The sequence below is a fragment of the Gambusia affinis genome, linkage group LG11 (genome assembly GCF_019740435.1).
Source record: "Gambusia affinis linkage group LG11, SWU_Gaff_1.0, whole genome shotgun sequence".
NCBI lineage: Eukaryota > Metazoa > Chordata > Actinopteri > Cyprinodontiformes > Poeciliidae > Gambusia > Gambusia affinis.
The window spans coordinates 21,298,173-21,322,734 of record NC_057878.1 but is presented as its reverse complement, the minus strand read 5'-3'; the positions used below and the strand labels follow the sequence as shown (position 1 = coordinate 21,322,734).

The 24,562-nt window shown below is 37.2% G+C and overlaps 1 protein-coding gene across 5 annotated transcripts in view; it reads right to left on the bottom strand.

Moving 5' to 3' along the window:
- The window catches only part of LOC122839941 (protein FAM126B-like), a 49,825-nt gene that overhangs the window by 14,282 nt on the left and 10,981 nt on the right, over positions 1-24,562 (bottom strand). For 4 of the 5 annotated variants that reach the window (XM_044131982.1, XM_044131984.1, XM_044131981.1 and 1 more), the window contains 6 exons: positions 14,947-15,031; positions 9,261-9,339; positions 6,010-6,111; positions 4,399-4,578; positions 2,615-2,695; positions 593-708 (listed from right to left, as the gene is read on the bottom strand). In XM_044131982.1, the coding sequence (XP_043987917.1) occupies positions 593-708; positions 2,615-2,695; positions 4,399-4,578; positions 6,010-6,111; positions 9,261-9,311 (530 nt within the window). In that variant the 5' untranslated portion in view covers positions 9,312-9,339; positions 14,947-15,031. Of the gene's footprint in view, positions 1-592; positions 709-2,614; positions 2,696-4,398; positions 4,579-6,009; positions 6,112-9,260; positions 9,340-14,946; positions 15,032-16,143; positions 16,211-24,562 lie in introns of those variants that run through there. The other variant, XM_044131986.1, reaches the window with a different exon arrangement.

The following is a 24,562-nucleotide window of genomic DNA, read 5'->3' as shown; positions in this document are numbered from 1 at the left end:
TTAAAAATCAAAAGTTATGATAGGATAATATAGCCAATGCTAAACTAAGCTAAGCCTAAATAAAACTAAACCATATACCTAAACTACATAAACTAATCTGAGAAAAGAAAAACAATATCACAAAATAAGCTAAAGCCATATACACGCAGTTAGCAAAGCAAACATATTCTTCTTAGCTATCATAAGATAATCTAAGACAGATGAAGCAGAGGAAAGATAAATGAGGATAAAAAAATCAAATAAAATAAGTTAAGCTAAGCTATTCATGTATAAATTAAAGTGAGAGTAGAAAAAAGTATAATGTTATTATTTATGACAAATAATTACAAAAAATCCTAATTGATATTATATTTAATATGAATAAACATTTAATAACCTTATTAAATGTTACTTATGTTAAATAAATGACATTGTGTAACATATTCTCTGCTTTAACACTTTTCAATCTAAAAACAAATTTAAAATCTCAATGCAAAAATCATGGTTTAATTAAATAAATATATTCATCGTGAAAACAAAAACAAACAGCCAAATTAACATTCAGAAGATGTAGTTGTCCTGGTGTTAGAAGCTGCTTCAGTGGGTTTCCCACCTGTTCTGTGCAGTGAAGGTTTCCCTCTGAGGATGGAGGCCACTGTAAACCACTCTGATCAGGTCATGCTGACACAGCGCTCCCTCAGTCAGAGCCATGGACCCCAGGCTAGAAGGCTAAACAGAAAAAAAAAAAAGTCATTTCTATTAAATGGGATTATGGTCCTGCAGTTACTTAATAGCCCAATTCTCCCTCCATATTGTACTTTATGACACAGCATTAATCAAGAACTGAAAAATTAAAGTGAAGGAGAGTCCAGGTGAAGCTCATATAAATCTAAATGTCTACAGTGTTTAAAGAAGGAACTCTTACTGCTGGGGAAAATATCTCAAGTAAACACTTTTACTGCATCATTAAGTGTCATTTATATATCTGCAGTCTAAATTTTAGTGAGAGTGCTGACTGTGCATCTCTTACACCAAAATCATTTGTTTACAATTTTGCTCCCTCTACAGAATTCTTAATGAAAGATTTAACTCATCTTCCTGTTTCCATCCAGCTTCACTGATGCAGGGCAGTGCTTTAATGAGGCTAGGACACTTTCGATTACATATTTAGGATAGTTTTTGGAGTCATTAGTAAATGATAGAGCTGGTGAGGCAGGATGCATCACTTCGATGGCTTACAATCTCTTGTGGGATTATTTCCTCTTACTGTCCTCAGTTACAAGCCATCCATGTATAGATCTGACCTGCTGCAGACAATCTACTTATATTGTTCTATGCAGTGTACCGAGGAAATAAACAAAAACCATCAGCCTTACTTGCTTCATGAGTAAAACAGAAAGAGAAAGATGAACATGATGTCTGTGTGGAATCTAAAAGTAAGTCCAAAAAAATGTGTAAACCACTTCATATTGCAGTGATGCAGAGCAGAAGTTACACTAAGTTACTTGTGATTCTGTACAAGAAAAGCAAGAAAGAACAGATGAGTAACATGCTGATGTTACTCATCAGTCCTTGGGATCAGGGCACATGACATTCAGACCAACATTATAATCAGGGAGGATTGTTGTGATTCAAACAGATGCCTGATCTGTTTCCTCATTCCTCGACTGTTTATTCATTCTCTTGGCATGGAGGGAGGAGTTTCTGAAGCTTGTAATTACAGAAATAAATTATCTGTGGTGCACAAGATGCACACATAATCATACACACACACACATGCAGATTCACACTGTGTAGTGAACAGTGACTGTCCTTAAGATGACAAACAAAGACAGAAAGCTAGGCTACAACATATTCTGTTAAGGTTTGTGTTATTGAATTTCTCGGGCCTGTCAGCTGAAACACTCACTGACCGAAAGACCCAGATAGATTAAAAACAGAATCAATCAGCCAGTTAATAAAGTTGTCAAAAATATCTTCTCTCATTTAAAGTAATTAACAAACTTGCTTTATTCTTAAACAGAGATATAAAAAATATGAAGAATTACATAATATTACAGAAACTAGAGCTGTCAAGGTCAGGTTATTGAAAGCACTGGGACATGCAGAAAAGTGCCATGTTTCCAATACAATCTACCACCCTGCTAAATCTCCAAGATACAGAGAGGACAGGAAGAGAGAAGAAAAGATGCAGTGAAAGGGAACATGTGCTTTTTATTTCACACCTTGGCCATTTGGTAAATCCTAGCTTGAACTAGTTTACTACATAAACTTTCTGCAACCAGATATTTTATTGTAGCCATCTGTCAATTCATCATAGAATGTTTTTTTAATCGTCTACAGTCAAAAATGTTGGTGTAAAACTCTTAAATCCATCAATAGATTCATTATCTTAATAAATAGTTACCATTACTGTTGTATACAGTAAAATATGCATATTTATCTCCATAGTTTATAAAAACTACAAATAAGACATTGATATGTGATGGTTTAAGTACAATCATGGAGGTAAAAAGGAGGTAAGAAAGAACAAGTGACAAAAAAGTTGGTAATTGATCTAGTAAAGAAAACATAACACCAATATAGGAAAGGTGATTCCTAATATGGACAGAACAGGAATTAGTCAAAGTCCTACCTCATGATATATAGATGGTTTCGACAGAGATGGGATTGTGAAGGAAAGAAGTTTGCTGTTTCCATCTTTGTCAACAATTTCCTGTAAAAAAAAATTAAACGAAAGAGTCCAGGAAGCTTGAGTTGGCATAATCTCTTTAAATTACATTAAATGTAAGATGGATGCAAGAGAAATCGTCAAAATGATTCCAATTCAAAGCAGAAAGACTCATAAATAATATTAAACTTGTTTTTATTGGATGTAAAATATGAAGAAAATAAAAACAAAATGTACATTTTAAAGAAAGGTTAGTAGTTTAGACTAATTGAAAAATGAGTTCAGTGATTAAAAGGAAAAAATATAATCATTAGTGACAACTCTAATCTATAGTGAACAACTCCTACATGACCACATGTAAAGTGATCATGCTATGAACTAGAACAAATCAAATATCGACCAGCATTCTGTCTGCTGGAGTTTGATTTCACACTGTTAAATGGGTTGCACTGTCCAATGTTTCCATCAAAATGGCATAATTTTGTAATGTTATGCCTCATTATCTCAAGCACAGACAACCCCAGCAAAAGAAATAAAGTTAATTCATACTAATATACCCCTGAGCCTTGTAGAAACAGCGTTAGCTTACTACCGTGCTTATCGAACTCTGCAAAAGTCTTGCTAAAGAACATCTGAAATATCAATATTATCGAAGTGTTAGTTAAGTTAAGTTTTATTGTAGCAGCTATTTCTCATCACTTCACTACTGAAGCGAAGTTTGTTTATGTTCCTCCTCATTACTGCCGTGGAATAGAGTAGTCATTATTATTTCAACATGTCCTCAAGTTGTCCTTAACTGGACTGTGGGTTGCTTGTTGTGTCCTTCACTGGCTACCAGTTTATCTCTGACAGAACTGCTGAGAGCAAAGCTGTTTATCACGAGTCGCCCGTCAATGGAGACACATCTGTGAGCATGTGCTGCATGTAGGGGTGTGTGTGTGTGTGTGTATTGAGAGGTACAGACCCAGAGGAATAAATTATTCATGAATATGCCCCTTAGCAGCACTGGCTGACATGGAGCTGTGTCTTTCAGTATCTCTTGCTCTTTGCACATTTCCTCAAGGGTGTTTCTTGGTGATGCAATCCCCTTCAGGCCAATCCGTCAACCAGTGTTTTCTTTGCAGGTCACCTTGAATGTGAAGCTTATCATTGAAGAAAAAAATCTAAAAATATATTTCAAGTTTGTCTTTGTGAAGTCTCTTGTAGTGCTAGATAACTCCAACTCAAAGGTGAAAAATAAATTTCTGGCTTCACTGTCCAGAGTGCAGAAGGTTTAACATCAAATAGAAATTTTCTGAAGAAATTTTAAAGGGGCCTGTAAGGGGGTTCTTATGTTTAGTTAGGTACTGTGGGCCTCACGTTTGACAATTAAAGTCTAAACAACTTAGAAGAGCAGATGGATTGTCATGAACATGTCCAGAATAAGTTAAAATGTCTGTAGTATGTGGGACATTAGTACCATTAGATGTTAACCTCCAGTAACATAAAGTAAATGCTAAGGTTAGCTAAAGCAATTTCAATAGTATGTAGGCTATTACTATATTAACTAGTATTGACTTAGCAAATTCAGTATGCCAAGTTAAGCACTGATAATAAAAATTAGCTAAAATACCGAATTTAGCTAAAACGCTATCATTAGCATCAGGGCTATCTCTAGCATGATGACCTCTAGAACTCCATGTAGTATGCAATCAACAGTTTATAAGGTGAGCTAAAAATATATCAAATGCATTTGGACTGACACCTACCAGGTTATAGATACCCAAGAGGAGGGCCTCAATGCAGCCATTGCTCTGGCGATCCCTGCTGGCAGTGATGCGCAGATAAACCCACACGAGTTCAGGCAGAAACTGCAGGGTGAAACGTCGCAGGCGGTCCTCAGAGCTCCGGTACAGCTCAAACAGCTGGTGGCACACAGGTTCCAGCAGCTAGAAAGCAGGTGGTTAAAAGAAAAAGAAAAAAAAACACGTACACACACACACCTTAGCTAAGTCCTTTAAAATGGATCATCAATTCTGTTAAAATTCAATACCTAGAAAAGCTCAAATTTTCAGATTCCTCAGTTATTTGAAGTAGGAGTTTACAATAAATATATGCATCAGTTTTCTACTGTTAGACAGGCTTTAATATGAGATCTGCAAAAAGCACAAAGATTACACAAAATATTTCCTTAATTTTGTGTAATCAACAATTGGTCAGAAAGCTGCAATCAGTACAACCCTACGGTGATCTAATATAAAGAAACCGGAGTATTCACATTATTTATTTGATTACTTCAAGGTGAGTTACATAGAAGATTATATATATATTTTGTACAGACACTGTACAAAAAAAAAACATTCACAGGGGACAAAAAGAATTGAGATAATTATACAAGCTGCATCATTACATCATGCGTTCACTGAACCGATGAATAAATTGGATCTCGACCTTGATGTTAGAGGCGAAAGGATAGAGATGGACTTTCATGGGCTTTTGGGATAAGGGGTGGGGCAGGATTGCAACTAAACACTGGACACATGTATTCTCAGGGGAGTCCACTGTGGCTTTGTGTTTACGCTGTCCAAGGGTCAGTGGAATAAGTGTCCATGCAGTGCAGCTCTGAGTGTGGGCGTGCGTGTGTGTGTGTGTGTGTGTTAGCTGCACTGTGTGTGACCGAGAAATAAGCAGCAACTCATTAATGAACTTGGCAACTGTTTGGCTCTCCATGGCATCAGCAGAAAACACGTCGCAATCTTTCCTTTCCTGCACACCAACACTCAGGCAGACTGCCCTGGATCAGGCATTTCATCATTAATGGGATTTTGCAGCGAGACTGACAGCACTAATGGAATTTAGATCCCTGGACGCTTGACTCTTAAATTTGGCGGTGAAATAAAAGGGGAATGCAAGCAGAAAAAAGAAACAAGTCTAGCCTCTGACTTTTGCTTCAAAATGAAGTGTGACATCTTCTACTGGGCAAAAAAAACAACTAGTTTTAATATGCAGGCGTGTGACGTTGTAAAATTGACATATGGAGGCGTTACCAAGGATGTTGTTTAGAACTAAAACATGCAGCAGATGTTCTAGTTTGGTTTTTTACTGTGTGTGTACCACCATGTCACTGTGAGTGTGCGTACAGTATATTGGGAACACTGTGTTCTATCTCGCAGGTGAAGCTGCAGTCATCGCCTGCCTGCACTTTAATCACACTCACAACAACAGCAAATGCTTGTGCTTCAGTGTTTATCCTGCAGAAACTGCTGTGTGTCAGTCTGTTTCTCGGTACCAACCCAGACATCAAGAAGTGAGTCACAAGCATAGAGAGCTAAAACAACAAGGACTGAGTGTGTGTGTGTGTGAGTGTGTGTGTGGTTCACCTCGTTGTTGGGCTCCTGGATGACTCTGTACAGTGCCGGTACCAGAGACTTCTTTAGATGAAGGCTGCCAGCGTAGCTGGGGATGTGGGTTTCTGGTAAGGACTGAGACAAACAGAACATTAAATGTTTTTGGCCATGATTACATGTGAAACAACTGGGACTGCCAAGTTTTGACTAATTATAACCATCAATGTATTTTATATTGACCAACACAAAGTAGTGCACAATTATGAAGTGGAAGGAAAATGACACATTGGTTAAACAATTTTACAACTAAAAAGGTGAACGATTTTTTAGGCCTCTTCACTCAGCTATCCCTAAGTAAAATACAGTACAACCCATTCTTTTCACTAGTTGTCTAAATACAAAAAAAGTACTTTTAGTGTGTAATTTTATCACCATATGAATGCAGGAGCTCAAACAAAAGTTTGTTAGAGAAGATTCAGGAATGGAGAGCCTCAAAGGGACTGAGGAAACAACCAGACAGTTTGGGGGTGAAGCTCTGAAGTTTCTAGTTGGATTAGGTTGTATCCCAAGCCTTGAAGATCTTACAGAGAACTGTGAACATTGAATCCATCTTTCTAAAAAGGAAAAAAAAAAAAGGAAAAACTGCAAATCTACTAAGTCATGGCTGTACACCAAACTGTCAGGCCAAGTAAGGAGAGTTTTAATCAGAGAAGCAGCCAAGAGGTCCATTGAAGGAACTGCAGAGATGTACAACTCAAGAGAGTGGCCTACAGTCAGTCACCGCAAAAGGAAAGTCATAAGAAGTCCCAGCACACAAGTGGAAGAAGGTGCTGTGGTCAGGTGTGACCAAATGGAAACTTACTGGCTAACCTGCAAAACACGGTTGCACACACTTCCCTTAACACATCACCGCTATAATGAGAGATGTAGCTTGCAGCATCATGCTGTGGGGATGGTTTTCTTCAGCAGGAATAGGGAATCAGGTTGAAGTGGATAAACAGCTAGACTCAGCTGAATTCAAGAAAAAGTCCAGAGGGAGCAAAGGGCTTGAGATTGGGGTAAAGGCTCAATTTCCTGTAGTTATACAAATACACCCAGAGCAACAATGGCACCAAATCAAAGCTGTGTTTTAGAGTGATACAGTCAAGGTGTATAATTTAATCCAATTACAAATCTAGGGCATGGGGCGCCACATGGCTCTGAGGTTGAGCAGGTGCACTACATACAGTCCTCAACACAGATTGGTTTGATTCACAGTATGTCTTTTCCTTCCCTCTCTGCCCTTCTTCCTGTCCAGCTGATAATGAATGAAGGCCACTAGAGCCTTAAAAACCCTTAAAAAAAAGAATAAAAACTCTAGGGCAAGAGTTGATAAGTGATTTTTTTTCTGATGCAGTTTTAACTATTTTTGCTTAAAAGAATGGCGAAAACCTTCAATCTCTAGATATGCAACATTTGCAGAGGCATAAACCAAAAGACTTGTAGCTTTAATTGCGGTAAAATATGATTCCTTCCAACAGACCAAATATTTTACAAGTACAGAGATTTTGAGTGCCTGGTAATTGATATACAATTTTCCATCAAAAACAATTCCATTTTAATGCTGCAGACATTAATATTGACGACAACTGCAATTTGATACATTGAGCAACTCTGAAAGCAAATACATTCCAACTCAGACATTAATTTATGTTGGCTTATCATATAGGATTCAATAAAGTTTGTGTTGGAATGTAATTAAAATGAAAAAAGGTATGCAAACACACTTGCAAGGCACTGAATAATATTTTGATTCATAAAGTTGTAACAATAAACTAGAGAAAATCAGAAAGTGAATATGTTATTTTGTGCTAAGGCTGCAACATTTACTTCTGACACTACACATTTAGAAATGTATTGTGTCAGTGTTGTAGTTGGCATAAAAACAGAGTAGTAACGTCACTGACAGGCTGAGTAGTAGAAGTCAGTAAAGGCCGTTCAGGTCTAAATAGATCTTGACGTGGACTAACAGCTTTTGACAAAAATCACTCTAAAAGTTCAAGACTCAGTGGTGACGACATCTGACAGGGGCAGAATATCCTGGGGTGCCAAACTTCAAACAGTCAAGACAACAGTCTCGACTGTGGTCTGCAGATGATAGACACATAAAAAGCCTCTCAGCAAGGCGCTTTGGTGCAGACAAGTCATGTTGTGCTCTGTCCTCGTGATGACCACTCTACCCAGGAGTCCCATCAATCCATCTCTGGTGTTGTAGTTTTGTGCTCCCCTCTTTTACACAGCTTTCCTTCAATTTTGAGAATAATGCTACCGCTTAGGAAAGATGTTATTTGCATGTCAACTACCATACCTGTACAGAACATTTACTGAATTTTCAAGTACTGGAGCAGCTGCTAGTGATTGTGAGGATGCTGAACATTACTGGAGATACATAAAAATAATCTACCTGATTTATTTTTTTGTGTGTATATCTGTTCCAGGAACTTCAGCAAGTTAAACTATTGCTGTTGGATTCATGCTCAGTCACTTAATAACTTGTATTCAGCTTAATACCTTGTGTCATTCTCTCTAAGATGAAGAGAGAATGACATCTAAGTAATGCTAGTAGCATTACCTATCATTAGGTAATGCTGCTAGCATTACCTAAGAAAAAAAGGCAACCAGTCTGATCAGAGACAGGTATGTTTTGTTTTTTCTGGCTTTTTAAAACCTCCAGATGGGGTGGCAGATGGATGCTCAATCTAAGCAATTTTTGTTACTATCTTTTATTCACTTGGTTGAAACCCTTGTTTCCTGTAATTTAATTATAATTTTTTCCACAGATAAATTTAAAAATATTAGACAACTATAAGTCAACATTTACTTTGAAAAAAAAAAAAAAGAAAAAAAAAAGAACTTAATGCGTGCCTTAGGGTTTTGGAAAAACAAATCATTTACAATCCTTCAAGACCTCTGTGGATAAAAACAGATCTATTTTGTAAGTTCAATCCAACATGACATGAGATTGATCTTGTTTATTTAAAGAGTAAAACTCAATGAGAGCATAAACTATAATTAACACTAGTTGTTCAAAATGACTCAATTCTTTATTACAATAAGTAAACATAATAATAGTGTAATGAATTACAACCACTACAATATTCAAGCTGAAACATGCCCATATATATTCTATCTCTACACACTTACACAGTTGTTATATTTATGTATTGCTGTTTTTCTTAGGAACAGCCTGAAGGACACATTTCATCATGACTCATGAGATGCGCCACAGAGGAGGAGAGATTTACCTTGAATTCGGAGAGCCATTCTTCAACGACACCTCGCTCTGAACCCAGCATCTTTTTCAGAGATCCCCCTCCTGGATGCCTGGTGGATAGAGAGAGGTAGTGGTTGGAAACACAGTCACAAAAAAAGAAGTGAAGGTGACAGAGCACCATCGCCAGAAGAATGCCCAATCTGGAGTTGTGATTTTAGTCCCTTATTTCCTTGCTGGGGAAGATGCAAAATTATTTTCAACCCAAGTGAATACTCAGATGACTGATTTGAATTATTTATTCAGCTATGATGCAGGACAAAGCAGAGTTTAATTTAGAAAGAATCAAAGGGTTCTCAAGGAGACAGATTCACAAAGGAGAAATAATACCCAGGATTGCAATTACCCGTTAGTGGGTGAATAATCTAACTGCCTTTCAAAATGTGAGTGCACCACTACAGCAAATCTTTCTCACAGTGATTATAATCAACCTGCCATAGTGGACGACTGAAAATTAATGAAAGTAAATAAATGTAAACTGCCAACGAGTAATCGTTTTAAATTGTGAGTCATTTTAAGCACATCCAGAGAGTAATACTTAGAAACAATAACAGTGGTCATAATCGTTATGGCTTGGCTGTCCAAGATTGTTGACGCTTAAAACGTTGTTACATAACAGGTCACTTCAACACACAAACTTATGAGAGACCATAGGAGCCATGTTTCTTGTTTTTCCATCTTTATTCACTGGTAGGGGTTGAATTTCATGTTGTGTACAGATTACGGTGGAAGCAGGTGAGGGGTTATTTAAAGGTCGAGTGTAAATCTGTGCAGGTGATGAGAAGACGCAAACAGTTTTCTACTATGCTTAGTCTAGAGTTGCCTTATTTCTTTGTTCTAAATAGAAAAGCCAAAATAGACAGATGTTGTAAAGCACATTCAAATGAATGTGATGAAGACTGACACAGTGAACTTTGATTCTGTGCATGTAAAAACAAAGCCCACCAGTACCAACAAACAATCAGCAACCAGTGGCATTTAAGCATAGGACTTAGTCACTACAGAGACATTTTCTGAATATTTCATATGCCAGTTCATGTTTTGGCTGGCCAAGCTTGGGTTTGGTTTTGTTGCTTACAACTTGTCTCATTAAGCATAGTAGTTTTTGTGTGATTTGTACGCTGATGTTGTTTTTCTAAAAACAACACCAGCCCAGGCTTAGATGTTCACTATTTCCAAAGAAAACAAACTTTAAATATGCAAGCTGACATAAAAAGGCAGATTGTAAGGACGGATGGATGGATGGACGGATAAATAGATGAAACAGTGGACAAACAGATAAGTAAACTAATAGCAAACGATTGGACAGTAAAGATACTAATAGAAAGCTAGCTAACTGGTTATGGATAAACGGGTGGAAGACAGACAACTAGCTAGCACATGGATGGAAATAGGTTATGCAAGTCACCTGTAAATAAAAACATATTGAAATACTGCTCTTTTTTTAATTCAATGATCTAAAGATACATAACAAAATAGTATTCCAATACACCATTATCCCTGTTCCTGTTCTCAGCGTCTAGATGCTAAAATAAGACTCAACAGAGCACAAAAACATCTCTACCTCAGGTCTCATCCAATGGAAAATATATTCCTAATTTAATCTAAAGAAAAATAACATGAATCCCATAAAAGGCATGACCAGAGTCTGGGAGTTTGTGTATATTGCTGGACTGAGGCGCTGAACACTGACAATGATCTTTCACGGGATAATGTAACAGAATGCAGACTAAAGGTGATGAGCCATTGAGCCCAACAGGCAAAATTTGATTATGCAATGGCAGACAGCCAGTGAAGCTTGTAATTATTGACAGGCTAATGATGTGACTACATTAACAGTTAGGTCCCATCAATTCAAGTTGAAGGTGAAATTGCAAAAGCTCTCAAGCCTTTCTACCCTTTTTTGCTTCAAACACTTGTATTAAGCTTAAAGCAAGAAGGGTAGATTCTTTACCCTTTCAGAACAGCCGTTGCTCAATTCAGACTTGTAATCAGGTGCTACAAAGGTAAAGAAAGACAAACATCTTGCATGAATTTTACGAATGTAGCCTATCATACAATACAAACAAAAACATTTATGGCAACAGAGTTTTATCAGATTGATCAGGATGGTTCTCTGGTTCTGTGTTTACCATCCGAGTCTCAGAACTCTGCACCTTGACCGTCAGCATTTACTGGGGAAGGAGTCGACATAAAGACTAATTAGCCAATCAGAGACAGATAACAGGAAATGAGCAAGTCATTATGTGCTTGAAATAGGAAGAACTGACTGTAGATTTTTTAAAGCTCGCTTATCAAGACAAGACTGAAAGAACATCAATAACCCTTAATCTTAAATTTGCATTGGTGTCTTCAAACATGTAATCATTCTACAAAATAAAAGGTCAGGATCATTTGGTACAACATATCAACAAATAAAAATGATGACAAATCATGAATATTTTTAAAATATATTTTGGGCTCACAGTACTCAATATGCAGGAGAAGAGTTTTATAAATTGACTCTCACTTTTAGATTTCTAGCAAAAATCTAAAATATTATATTTATGTATAATATAATATTATACATAAATAATATCCCAAGACAGTTAATATCCACATTCCTGCCTCAAACATTTTAAAACTACAAATACAGTGAAAGTTCCAACTATGGTACTACTTTTACATGCATCAGTGAACTTAACGTTTCACACCATGCAAAAAGCCGACACCATCAGGCACACATCTGCATTCCTGGCCAATCTGCGACAAAGCAGAAAAGCGTGGAAAGTCTACAATTTTATCGGTATGTGTAGGCTGTAAGACAAGTCAGGACAGAGGAAAAAATGGTAGCAGAAAATACAAAGTAATCACGACAGGGAGCTGCACAGGGCCTCCAGTGTGAAGGTTTCCAGTTAAACATGAACACATACCACCCAGAAAACAAACAAGTGGTTTCGGGAACAGTTTGTGAAAGTGCATAAATGACTCAGATAATGTTTGGCCTTGTATCTTTAAAAGACTAGAACATGACTTCCCATTGATGCTCACCCAGTTGACACAAAGTTTATGAGAAAAATAAGCTCATAGGAACAAAGTCTGCTTTTGTTTCCAAAGACCTTTCAACCATCCACTGAACAAATCGCTTTAAAAAACGTTTACATTGACCATCTGTTTTTAATATTAATTTGATGAAATATCTTTGAGGATGTAACTAAAACAGAAGGAAATGCTTCAAACTTTCCATCTACACCATGAAATGAAAGTAGCGTAGAACTTGTAAATCCCCGAACATTTAATGGTAAAAATGACAACTAAGAGAAAAATCATGTGAAACAGTCAAATTAAAAGTACTGACAGCTTGTATGCACATGCTGAAATATTATGTCAGTGTTAACTTATTTTAGAAACTCCATTCAAAAAGTGACATCATAGATTATTTAGGTAGCAGACCCCCTAAAAAATATTAAATTTTAAGCTTTTATTTCACTTAATTTTATCAAGTATTATATGAGCTCAATAGATGGTTGAGCTCGTCAGCCAGCCAAGAACAGCGATACCCGGGTCGTTAAATCACACATAGGTACCTTTACCAGTGTGGGCAGCTGCCAGGATCTGCTGCAAAATGAAATCTGCATCTCCATAAAGCTGTCTGCACAGGGAAGAATGAAGTGCTGTAAAATCTCCTGGTAGATGGCTGAGCTGACTCTGGATCTGATAAAACTTCAGCAGTTGACATAGCTTACCACATGTTTTCCTTTTTCATTATGCTTCTATACAACAGCTTGAACAACCAGCTTTCCTGGGTATAGCCATTTATGACTTAACCTTCTTGTGGAGTTTGTCAGTGGCTATCAAGTCAGCAGTTTTTCTCTGATAATGTAAGTCAAAAGATTCTCTGAAAAACTAAATCTTGGGGGTTTAACTGTCATAATAATCAACAGAAATAAATTGTGGCTCAATATTTGTAAAGAAATTCTAAAATATATTACTTTTAAAATTGATTTTCTGAAATTAACCTTTTGCTGATACTCCTATTTCTGTAATCTAATAAGGCTCACAAAATAAAAAGTGTTCAATCTATATAAATTACATTGAAAAATTACTTTCAACCTTTCTTACTGGTTAAATAGTTAAATTTTTATGAGTAATTTTCTTTCCGACACAATCTATGTGGATTAGTTATACATACTGGTTCAGCATCTGCCAGAGGAGACTTTGTCCTTTGTTCCTAAATAAACAGTGGGTGGACTAATGCAAATTTAAATCCACATCCGAAAGCAAATATATGTATACATACACTAAAGGACTTCTTAGACATGTAGGACTTTCCCATTAGTATTTACAGGAGAGGTTAAACCTTAAATCAAACATAATGAATTATGCAAAACTCAAGATTGTGCAAATAAGAATAAAAGTGATACAAAAGAAGCTCAGTGGAGCGACTGGGGTGGAAAAGCATAAACATGACAATAACATGAACGAGTGGAATTTTTCTTGTGTGAGTACAGTTCCTAAATTTGGAGTCTGCAAACTGAAAGGCTCCATTTAGTCAGCGTGTTCAAGTCTTTATGAAAGGCTGACTCATTCATTTCCTCTGGTCTGTCAAGCCCTCAGAAACGCACGGAGATTAAATTTGCCGACGGCAGCGCAGGCTTATCAGTCACCATGAAAACAGCAGTCAAGTGACTCCACGGCAGCGGCAACTGTTCATTTTGTTCAAACAATTTAGATTAAATCGCTCTCAGATGCAGAACGCAGTAATTAAGTCAGGTATATTTAGGTCTCTCCGGAAGCCACTTTCCATTTAATATTTTCTTTAGTGCAAAGAAAAACAATTTTGTGCTTCTACATTTTCACTTGCCTTGAAATAAGTATTGATTCAAACCGAAGATAATAGTTTGTTTTGGTTTTACTGCTGCTATTTTACTTCACATTATCTTTCAGTAAACAGATGCATTTTGAGAAATGAGAATATCTTCAAAAAGATATTTTATATCATTAACTTAATTCTAAAATGAAATTCAAATATTACACAGATTAATTAGTTATATGTCAAGTGTTTACTTATCCAACTGTGAATTCCTCTCTCCTTACCCTGGAGTCACACCTCATGATTTCTGGTCTAGCCCAGGATTCCCATTTGGTGAAAGGCTGCATTAATTGGGAACCGTTGTCTTTTAGTTGGTTGGACAAATCCTGTAGTCTGGGATCCCCTTAGCATATCTCAGCAGATGTTATATGTGTTATATATGTTACATATGTGCGATGCCCAAATGTTTTAGTTGTGCACGGAAAATCTGCAGAAACAAATCTGAAGCTATAAACAGAACTACAGGGTACCCCTTAGTGAATCTCCTCCAAATTCTTAATATCACAATCCTCTCAATAGTCTGCCACTTGTTCTCAAGTCTGTTGGCTATGAGGCTTTTTCTACCACATCTTTTCTTTCCACGCCACTTTCTGCTATTTTGTTTGAATACAGCACTGTGGGGACAGTTAACTTCTTTAGCAATGACGTTTGGGGCTCATCTTCCTCACAATAACTGTATCCTGAAAATGTTGACATTTTCAATATATAATTTAAAACTCATTGGGAATGCTGAAAAATAAAGTTATGAGTACTAGAAAGGAATGTAAATGACATAACATAAATGTGTTAAAGACTTCAGTGTGCCTACCTGAGCGCCCAGGAAATCAAATCTCCGCAGGGAGATGTAACTGGTTCCCCACAGTGGCACACATCTGTCACTCTCTCAGGGTCACCTGCAACAGGGAGATGGATAAAAAACAACCCCTTAATGAGATTACAGGAAAACGGTCACCTGGAAGCACCAAGAAACTAACATGAATAATAAGATTTATTTAACACCGGAAAATTAAGATAATTTAAATTATTTATGAAGAACGACAACAAACGTGCATCTAAATAGTTGCACAGATGAGGAAGTCGTGATTGTGGGCTAGCTCTGAGAAAGAGCAGACTGCAGTTCAGAGAAGGGATGAGAAACTGCATACAGTCAGTCAGACTGTATGCAGTATGGCTGAAACTGTGCTAAAATAAACCGTGCCCATTATCAAAAAGTCTTCAGCAGTAAAACAGCTACACTCTAATGCAGCTGTACTGTAAAGCAGCACACAATTGTACTAAATCAAGTTTTGAAACAAAAAGGCAGCATTTACTGATGACCCAAAAGAGGACAAATTTCTATCATGGAAATTTATCAGCCTCATAGTTAAAGGTATATTTTTAAAACTTTAATACATACTGTAGATTAGTGTAATGAAACAAATGTTTCCCAACATAAACCACTATTCATGAAACTTTAGCAGCTAAAATACACTGTAGTGTAAACAAAAAGGTAAAGGTTTCAGAATAAACTTATGTGCAACCATAAAAATGTAAATATAAATTAAAAAGTTGAAGGACATTGTTACGATAAAACAAATATACCAGGGTAAGGACCTTGTGCTGATTATGGCAACTGCGAGAAAGACAAGAGGATACTAAATGCTGCATTTTTCAAGAGACCTGGGCCGACAAATATTCTTTGTTGACATGAAAAGCATAAAACGTGCTTAGTTTGCAGGAAGTGGCTGACAACAATGAATACAGCCAATCTAGAGCAGCACCAATTTTAGACTTTAAATACTTCATTTGTCTCTTGTACATCTCTTAAATCCTGAAGTCACAAAGTCCAGCAGCATTGGATCAGATGTAAATCTAACTATTTAGTAACAAGTAAAACTGGAGGAGCTGCTGTGGTCTGATAAAAGTTATTATGCTTTACAGGCATTTGGAAGTTAAACAATCACAGTTCATAAGACCACAGATGAGAGGAGACAACATGATTAGTGAGTTAATTAATAGCTCTTAAGTTGAATCCTTATGCAGAGGAAGAGTTTATGAAGGAATACATAAAGGCTGAAGCAGAACCGTTGAGCTTCAAAGTGAAAAAACATCAGCTCTCTTTTGTTAGACAATTTTCCCAGCCAGAGGAGGCTTCCCCTCTGTTTGGGACAACGCGCCGCAGTGAGCAATAGTTTTCTGAACTCAGGACAGTATCAGGACAGTATCAACAGCAAAAAAATCAGACACCTGGCAAAGGAGTCAGAACACAAAAAAGGAGAAAACAATCTAGAAACTGAAACTTACAAATATTTGAAAAACACTAAATATGCAAAACAGATGATTTCATTGGTTTCATTCATTAGTAACTGTTGCACCATAGAGGTTAACAGAGTGAATGTGACCCTTCTAAAAATTTAAATAGCCACAGAAAGACAATAGGGTTCCCACAGTTACTGAAATGGCTTCCTATCCTTTTGCAGAAAATTACTGACGATAAAATGGTTTTGTTTCCTATGCAGCAGTCTTTTTCAGAGTAAGCTCAGTTTTTCCTCAAGGAAACACGGTTTTGGAGGTTATTTTGTGTCACAGCAGAGGGAGTCAATTTTCAAGTTCCTCATAGTTGCATAGCAACCGTCAGCTGACCACCTTGAGTCCTGGCTGGCTGGAAAGGAATCTTTGGGATCCACACCCACATAATGTACAGTACTGGAAAGATTCAAAATCGAGGCTTCGCAGAGACACAAGACATAAGACGTGCATGATAAAAAAAAAAAAAAAGGCTCATGTGCAAACTATAGCTTTGTTGAGCAGTATTTCAGCAGTAAAGCATTTTGAACATAGCTATGTGTTTATCTGACCAAATTTGACACCGGCAATCTATCAAAACATGAAGGACGCGCCCGGCTGTCTTTAGATAAATGTGTTTGAAATGATGTGCGGATCCTCGCTCCCTACTGAAGGCTGTCAAGTATGTGTTTATTTTCTTCTGTCAGACTCATTTATCGCTATATGACTCATCAAAGCAGAGAGTAACAGTGGCTTCAGGCTGAGTAAAAACACTGGAAAAAGGGACAAACTCTAAATACAAGACAAAACAGGGTCTGGAACGGAGAAAGCCAACGTACTAGATAGCAGTCATGAGGGTTACCCCTAAACACACACACATTATATATATATATATAAAATTTCTATTTTTTAAAATTATTTTATTTTATTATTTATATAAAACTAGACATCCTGGGTTTAGAGACTATAATCACCACCATAGATGAATGCAGAGGCTCTGAAGACATGAAGGCAGGTGGTCCATAAAGCTGCATAAATCAAAAATATTCCACTGTCTTAATCTCTCTAGCTCAACACAAGGAAAGCACATAATGATGTGGGAGTTTTTGTAATGAATCTCAATGACATAAACAGTAACCGTTTAACAGAGCCTTTAATGTCAGTGCATAAATCACCTCACCATAATCCACTACAGACATAAATGTAGGAACAACACACCTCTTTTGGCCTCGTAAGGATAACAGGAATCAATTTGAAAACAGTAAAATTCAAAATATGAAAAATAAATCAGAGTGAATCATTAAGAAAATAGCTCAAGTATTTGATCACAATAAATCTTTAAATCCTCTGAAGTGCTGACTGACGACAGATTAAGTGACTTGAGTTACTTTCACACCGGCACAGTTCAGGAGACTTTGTTAGTTTGGGCAGGGACTGCTGGAAATTGAAACATAACCAGATGAAGTTGTGTAAGTTCACACTCCACTTTTAAAAGCGAACCAAACCACTGTGATACTTTTCTTACACGGAGACCTTAAAACTCCTAGTAAGAATTCAATTTTACCTTTCCACAATGTTCTTACTGCATGTACAGATAAGACATTTGTGAATAAGATAGGGCCCTACAATTACTTGCAAATTTATTATTACTGAAATATCACTGCATGTAAAATGCTAACCGCAAAGAAATGCCTACTGCATTTAGTGCTACTGCTTACTAATTATTTAAGCACTATGCATTGAGAACATTTGTGCCTATAATATATTTGGCTACACTTGTAGTTTAATGCACCATAAAAATGTTTCAGAAGGTAAAGTCATTAAGAAAGTACAAAAACAGCAAAGAGCAGTCAAAGACGACTTTTTCAACAAGATATTTTGATTGAGATGAAAAAAACTGAACAGTCTATAGTCAGTGTTCTCCAGCCCCAGGACAGGTTTAGCTACAAACCCCATAAACATTAACTCAAAATGTGACAGTTCTTTAACATAGCTGAAATGTTTGTCATTTCAGAAATCTACATTTTTCCTAAAAAGAACAGATTTGTGGACATTGGGCTGAAAGATCCTTCTCTGAGTATTAAGTGTTCAATCAGCTCAGACTGAACTGAGATGATATATTATTAGAAGATAATCTTTTAAAATAGAAACTGATGGGAGTTTCTAGAATTTTGGGTAAAAACAGATGTAGTAATTTTATTAGTAGGTGATTTGGAAATAGGTTTGCTTCATTTTAAATAGAGTCCTCAGATTATTAGCAAATAAAACCAGTACAGGCAAGAGATGTGAAAATTATTTATGTTTACACCGCTACCTCATTACTCAGCCAAAGAGTCATTATGAAACTAGTTGGAATAAAACAAACTCCACTAAACACTACAGGTAGAAACAAAAAAACATCCTAATTCTGACCCTCCATCTGGATACAACCAATCCAAATTAGCTGGAACTTACTTGGGAATGACAGCTCACTCCTCCTCGCTCTGCAACCGTCTCATCTCAGTATCTACGTGTCACCAGAACTGTTTGCTAAATATGTCCAGCGGCTAATGAGGCTCGGTGAATGACAATAAGTGAACTTTCCTCAGAGGGCTGCTCTTCCTCTACGCAGGACCTGCTTATTGTCCTGTGACGGATTTCACAAGGGAGTAGAAGAGTGCCAGCCCATCCTGTTTACGGCGCTTCAAATCCCAGATCACAATTACTCGGCTCAACACACCATTGACTGAGTGCGCAAGCTTAAAAGCAAGGCTAGAAAGTGCAATTTGTGTACTTAGTTTGAGAATAGATTAAATCAGTTAAGAATGTGGCCCATTGTAATTAATTCAAGCCACAGAAAACCCAGATCTGTACTCAACAATTTATAAATGAAAGCCTCATTCAAACACTTTCAAAGATTTCTTATTGTATCAGTGGTGTTTTACACCAATTCCACCAGGAATGTGTTTGTTCAGCTTGAGCTTAGTCCCATATCACCAAAGAGAAAATTTGTAATAGTTTCAGTTAACATCAACAGACCTTACAAATATACATTTTTAATACTGACTCAGAAAATACTTCATTTTGTGGCACACGGAAATCTAAAAGGTCTTCTGGAAATCTGGCAGACTTCTGAAAGTTCATGGAGAAAATATAAGATTGGGTCCTCATCCAACCTGGTGGCCCATAACCAACAGAAATGAGCTTCCATGTTTAGAGATGCACAACTTAATGTATATATAGCAACACAAGAGGCTGTACGTAGAGCAGTAATTGTTGGCTGTGACACGAGTACACACTTTGTGTGCCAGTGTAATATTTAACTAGTTGGGTTGCATCTCACTGAAGTAAATACAAAAACATAGACACTTTACAGCACCCAAGATGCTGAAAGTCACAGGGAAGTTTTGAAGCACATGAGTAACGGAGCAGTCCGATCACAACCGATCTGGTCATCTCAAGATTTCTAATATTGTGGAGTCCTATCTGTTTCATTTTGTATTTATATCTCAGTGAATTATCTTTCATGTTACCTTAGAGTTTCATTGGCACTCGGGTGACCTTACAAAAGTAAACTAGAAATTATATTTCATGTAAAAATATTTCACTAAAAATAATTAATGGCAGAAGTGACAATAAGTATGCACATTAGGATGTTTTTCCCCTCACTAAACAAATGTAATACAGTTAAAAGTTGGATTTATCTCAATGTTTGAGTGAGACTGACTGCAGAAAAACACACACAAAAAAAACAAAAACATTCTACTAATGTTAAATCTTAACTGGAGGAGCCAGTAGTGTGGAGAGAACTTTGTGTTAGCATATTTCACAAAAGAATCTTACATCACAAATTAAGAGAAAGAAAGAGGTGCATTTTGGTAGGTAGTTCAATAAGCTCTTCAAACTGATTCACTCTTGAACCTTGCTAACTCCGTGACTCAACAGGTAATGCATTTGGCAGGCAAAGAATGGGGATAATAGATTCCTAATGCAATCAATCAAATCTAGCCAAGTTCAAAACAAAAGCAAAACATATTGTGTGCAGGCTTCCTTCTGTGGGTGTGCCAAATTTTCACACACACCCACACAGTCTCCTCTCCTCTGCTGACCACCTGCACACACAATACAAACAGTGTACATGACTGCTGCAGTATGGCGACAAAACCCCCAAATTTTCATACAACATATAAATAAAGCAAATTACTAAAAACTGTCCTAGTTCTCTATGTTTGGGTGTACTGTTAGTGGGGACAATACCCTTCATTCATTAGATATGAATCATATCCATGTCTTATGGGCTCATTAAGCCAAAGTAAAACACAAGGCTAGAGTCCAGCAAAGTACTTTCATTTCTTACCTCTCCTGCACACAGAGCTGGGTCGATGAGGTAATCCTGAGCTACAGTCTAAACAGACTTTATCTAAGCCGCACAAACAAAGATAAACCAATCAACTCAATCTGGGTTTGTATCAGTTCTCGGCTCTATGGTGTGTCCGTGGCTGCATATTTTCCCAGTCTGTGTTGGCAGCTCTGTTGTTGCCGTTAAATGATTCACTTCAGAGCAGCAAGAAACAACTGAGATTGTGCAATAAACATAGTCTGTGCAAATCAGAATTTCTGAAAATCTAATTTATTTGTGTGAGTAGATCAAAAAGTGAGTGCAGTTCAACAGGACATGTGCATCAGTGCAGGAAAAACGTAAAACTTTGCAATGACAGATGCAAATGTGCAAGCACCATTAGAGGGAAGCCTGTCATTGCGGTGCAATATGGCCCAACGAAAAAATGCAAAAATAAGTCATGAAAAAAATAACCGACACAGATGTCCAAACAGGCTGAGGCCACACCTGCAGTTTCTTTCATCATTACCACAGCTAAAACTGTTTTCGCTACTAAAGTATTTTAAAACTTCATGTGAACCAGCAGCTACAATCAAAACTGTTTTCACATCCTTTTCTGCTAGATAAAAACTTGGCGAATAGGATTGTGAAATGTCGATACAGAAAACATGTGCCTGTCTATCCTGCCTTCAAAATAATGAGTAGCTCGCACTGTAGTTTCTTTTATTCTACGAATCATTTTTATGCTATTAATTTAGTATAAATTTCTATTCAGAGTTATTTTAAAAGATGAAGTGCTTACTTTCCTGGGTAGTAGATGAATAAAACTAGTAAAGTAGAACATATTTTGCTGCAGAATGTAATTAGCGTTACATGAGAAAAGAACAGACATGTCACCAGAGGGATGCCATCCCAAGAACAAGGTTTTAAATTAATTATACATGTGGGTTTGAATCAGCATTCCTCACCATCTTCTTGTCTTGGCCCGAATGAGCCCAGCCAGGTTAGTGACAGAGTCTGGGATTTTTCAAGGTCAGCTTAGCTCAGTCTGGCATAAATTATTAAACCCGTGCAAGCTCTGTAGCTGCACTCTTTATCACCAGCTTTTTAGCCAAAATTCTTCCTTCCTGTGGTTTTATCTTATTTAATTCTAATACAGGCAAGGTCAAAGAGTAAAAACCAATCTCTAAAGTGGCAAATCAAAAAGAAAAGGTTGTTCCCTTTACTCTGATCCCCTTTAATGAAACCTTACCTCTTCTTATTAGTGGTAATTTAATCTCAAACAGCATAATTAAGACCAAAGAATACACGAAACCTAAATGTAATTGAGGACATGGGGCAAAATGTGGAAGTTAGTGGTCAAAATGTCCACATTGAAGAGGATGCTATGGCTAAATGGCACTACTATTTAACTTTTTGGTCTGTATGCAGAGGTTGTGGCATACTGCACACCATAAACCAAAGTGGTAGTAGTATCATGCTGTGGAGTAGCTGCTCAGAGCTTATGTGGAGATAAATAGAGCTGAAAAAATCTATGAAGAATATCCCCAAAAGAGATGGATGTTCGGCTTCCAGCAAGACAGTCTTAAACATACAGTCTGAGCTACATGAAATGGTTTTAATCATGCAATAAAAAAACTCACATAAACTCCAAATCTACATCAAAGTAGATGATGCAGATTTGATGGTAATCCTGTGGGAAGCAAAGAAGAAAACAAACAACGAAGCATGTGAGCAAATCAGGTACAGACAGCACAAAAAACAAGTGAAGCAATAGTTAAAGTGAAAGGTTGCTCTAGAAATATCGACAACTGAATAAATATTATGAGATTTTAATTTTTTTAATTAACAGTTTGAAATCCATGTCTCATGCACTTCTTTGTGTTGGTCTAACACCTAAAATGTCAACAAAACACATTAAAGTTTGCGGTCGTCAAGTTAAAAAGGGTATATGTTATTTTGCAACGTTATTTTGTTCAACTATTTCGAAAAGCATTTCAAGTTATGACGGTATGAATGCCTTGAGGCAAGCTCAGCTTCCCTCCCTCCAACTTAACATTACACATTGTTATATTGGGAACAGTTTGTTTGTGTCGGTTTGTTTTTGTTCCTGAGATTCTGTTGTCGGATAATGACACCACTACACAGGGGACATTGATTAACTGTCGTTCTTGACGCCTATTTTCAGTCCCAACACACTATGTCTTTCAGGCCAGGCTATTTTTGCACTAATACTTTTGTAGCACTGCAGCTAAAAGATTCGTCTTTGCAAATAAATTTGCAGCAGAGCTAACTTGAAATTAATGTAGACTAAAACAAAGCATGAAGTCATCTTATTTCCTTTGTTGCATCTCTAAAGTCAAAGGAGAATTTGGTGCTCCCTGTCATGCACACATCTACACATCAGCCAGACACCTTTCCTAGGCAGAGGGATAAACTCTAATACCTGACTACAGTGACTCAGTCTGGTGTAATCGGCTGAGCTTCTCTCAATAGTAACAACCACCAGCCACTCACCTGCAGCGTAGGCGTCCCTGCACTGAAATAGCACAGGGTGTATTAATAGCACAAAAAAAAAGCACTGGAAAATAATACAGGAGTCAAGTCTTCCGACAGGAATAAAGATGACAAATGGCTAGAAAGACAGAAGGGCAGACAGGTAGTCATACGCCTCTGTGAAATTCTAACTGAGTTAAAAGACTTTGAGAGAAAAGGTCAACAACTGACAGGCCACTGTGACTGAAGTCAATATGTCCCTGAGCAAATCAATACAGCTAACCAAAGGACACAATGACAAAGACATGGGAAACTACTTCTCTGCAGACATACATGTCAGACTCGTAACGGGGTTATAATCTTTTATAAGGATGATTATGTGGGAAGATAACTGAGGCGTACGCACATCCAGAGCTAAAATTAGCTCTGCTGCAGCTGGAGGGCCAGAAGTGTTGGGATGGGCTATGTTGCAGTCAAGCACACACACACACACACACACACATGCAGTTCCACCAATTAGACTGGGCCAGAAACAGCACAGGTGACTGCTAACAACATCCTGTTCCCCTGCCTCCACCGCTCCACAAACTGGGGCATACAAATGCTTCTGATGCAAATGATGTGTTGATACACACTCGGCTACCTAGCAAAGGGATTCATAACCCTTGAACTTATTTTAATGGGATTGTTGTAACCAATGCAAAGTAGTGCACAATTGTGAAGTGGAAGGAAAATATCACATAATTTTTATATTTTTTATAAATGAAAAGAAAAAAACTATAGTGTGGTGGAAAACTAATACTGCACATCACAATGAACACACCATCCTGGTCCTGAATGGTGGTGGCAGTATAATGCTGTGGGGATTTTTTTTTTTTTTTTTTTTTACTAGCATTTCTTTTTTTTTTTTACTAGCATTTACAAAGAAGTTTTCACAGCCGATAGGAGGATTTATGGAAGAAGAAAATCTACTAAAGAAGGGATTTGTGAGTTCAGTCCTTCTGAACTATAGTGGACCCCTTGTGATAACCATAGACATTAGGGACCACAACCTCCCCCTACCCCCACAAATAGCTAATTTATATCTGCAAATACTTCAGACCCCTCTAAAAATGTTTATAACAGATTGTTTATTAGTTCAAACATATAATAATATGCATTAATACCCATGGGAACCAAATGGGTGTATTTTCCACAAATAATCTGGAGGCAAGTTCCAAAGAAAAATCCATCATTACTGCAAATACCGAATTGCAAAAAGGGCGATGGTCCACTCTATTCATCCATCATTCATCATCCTTTTATCAACACACCTGAAGTCAATGTCTGAATTCCTTCATCTGCA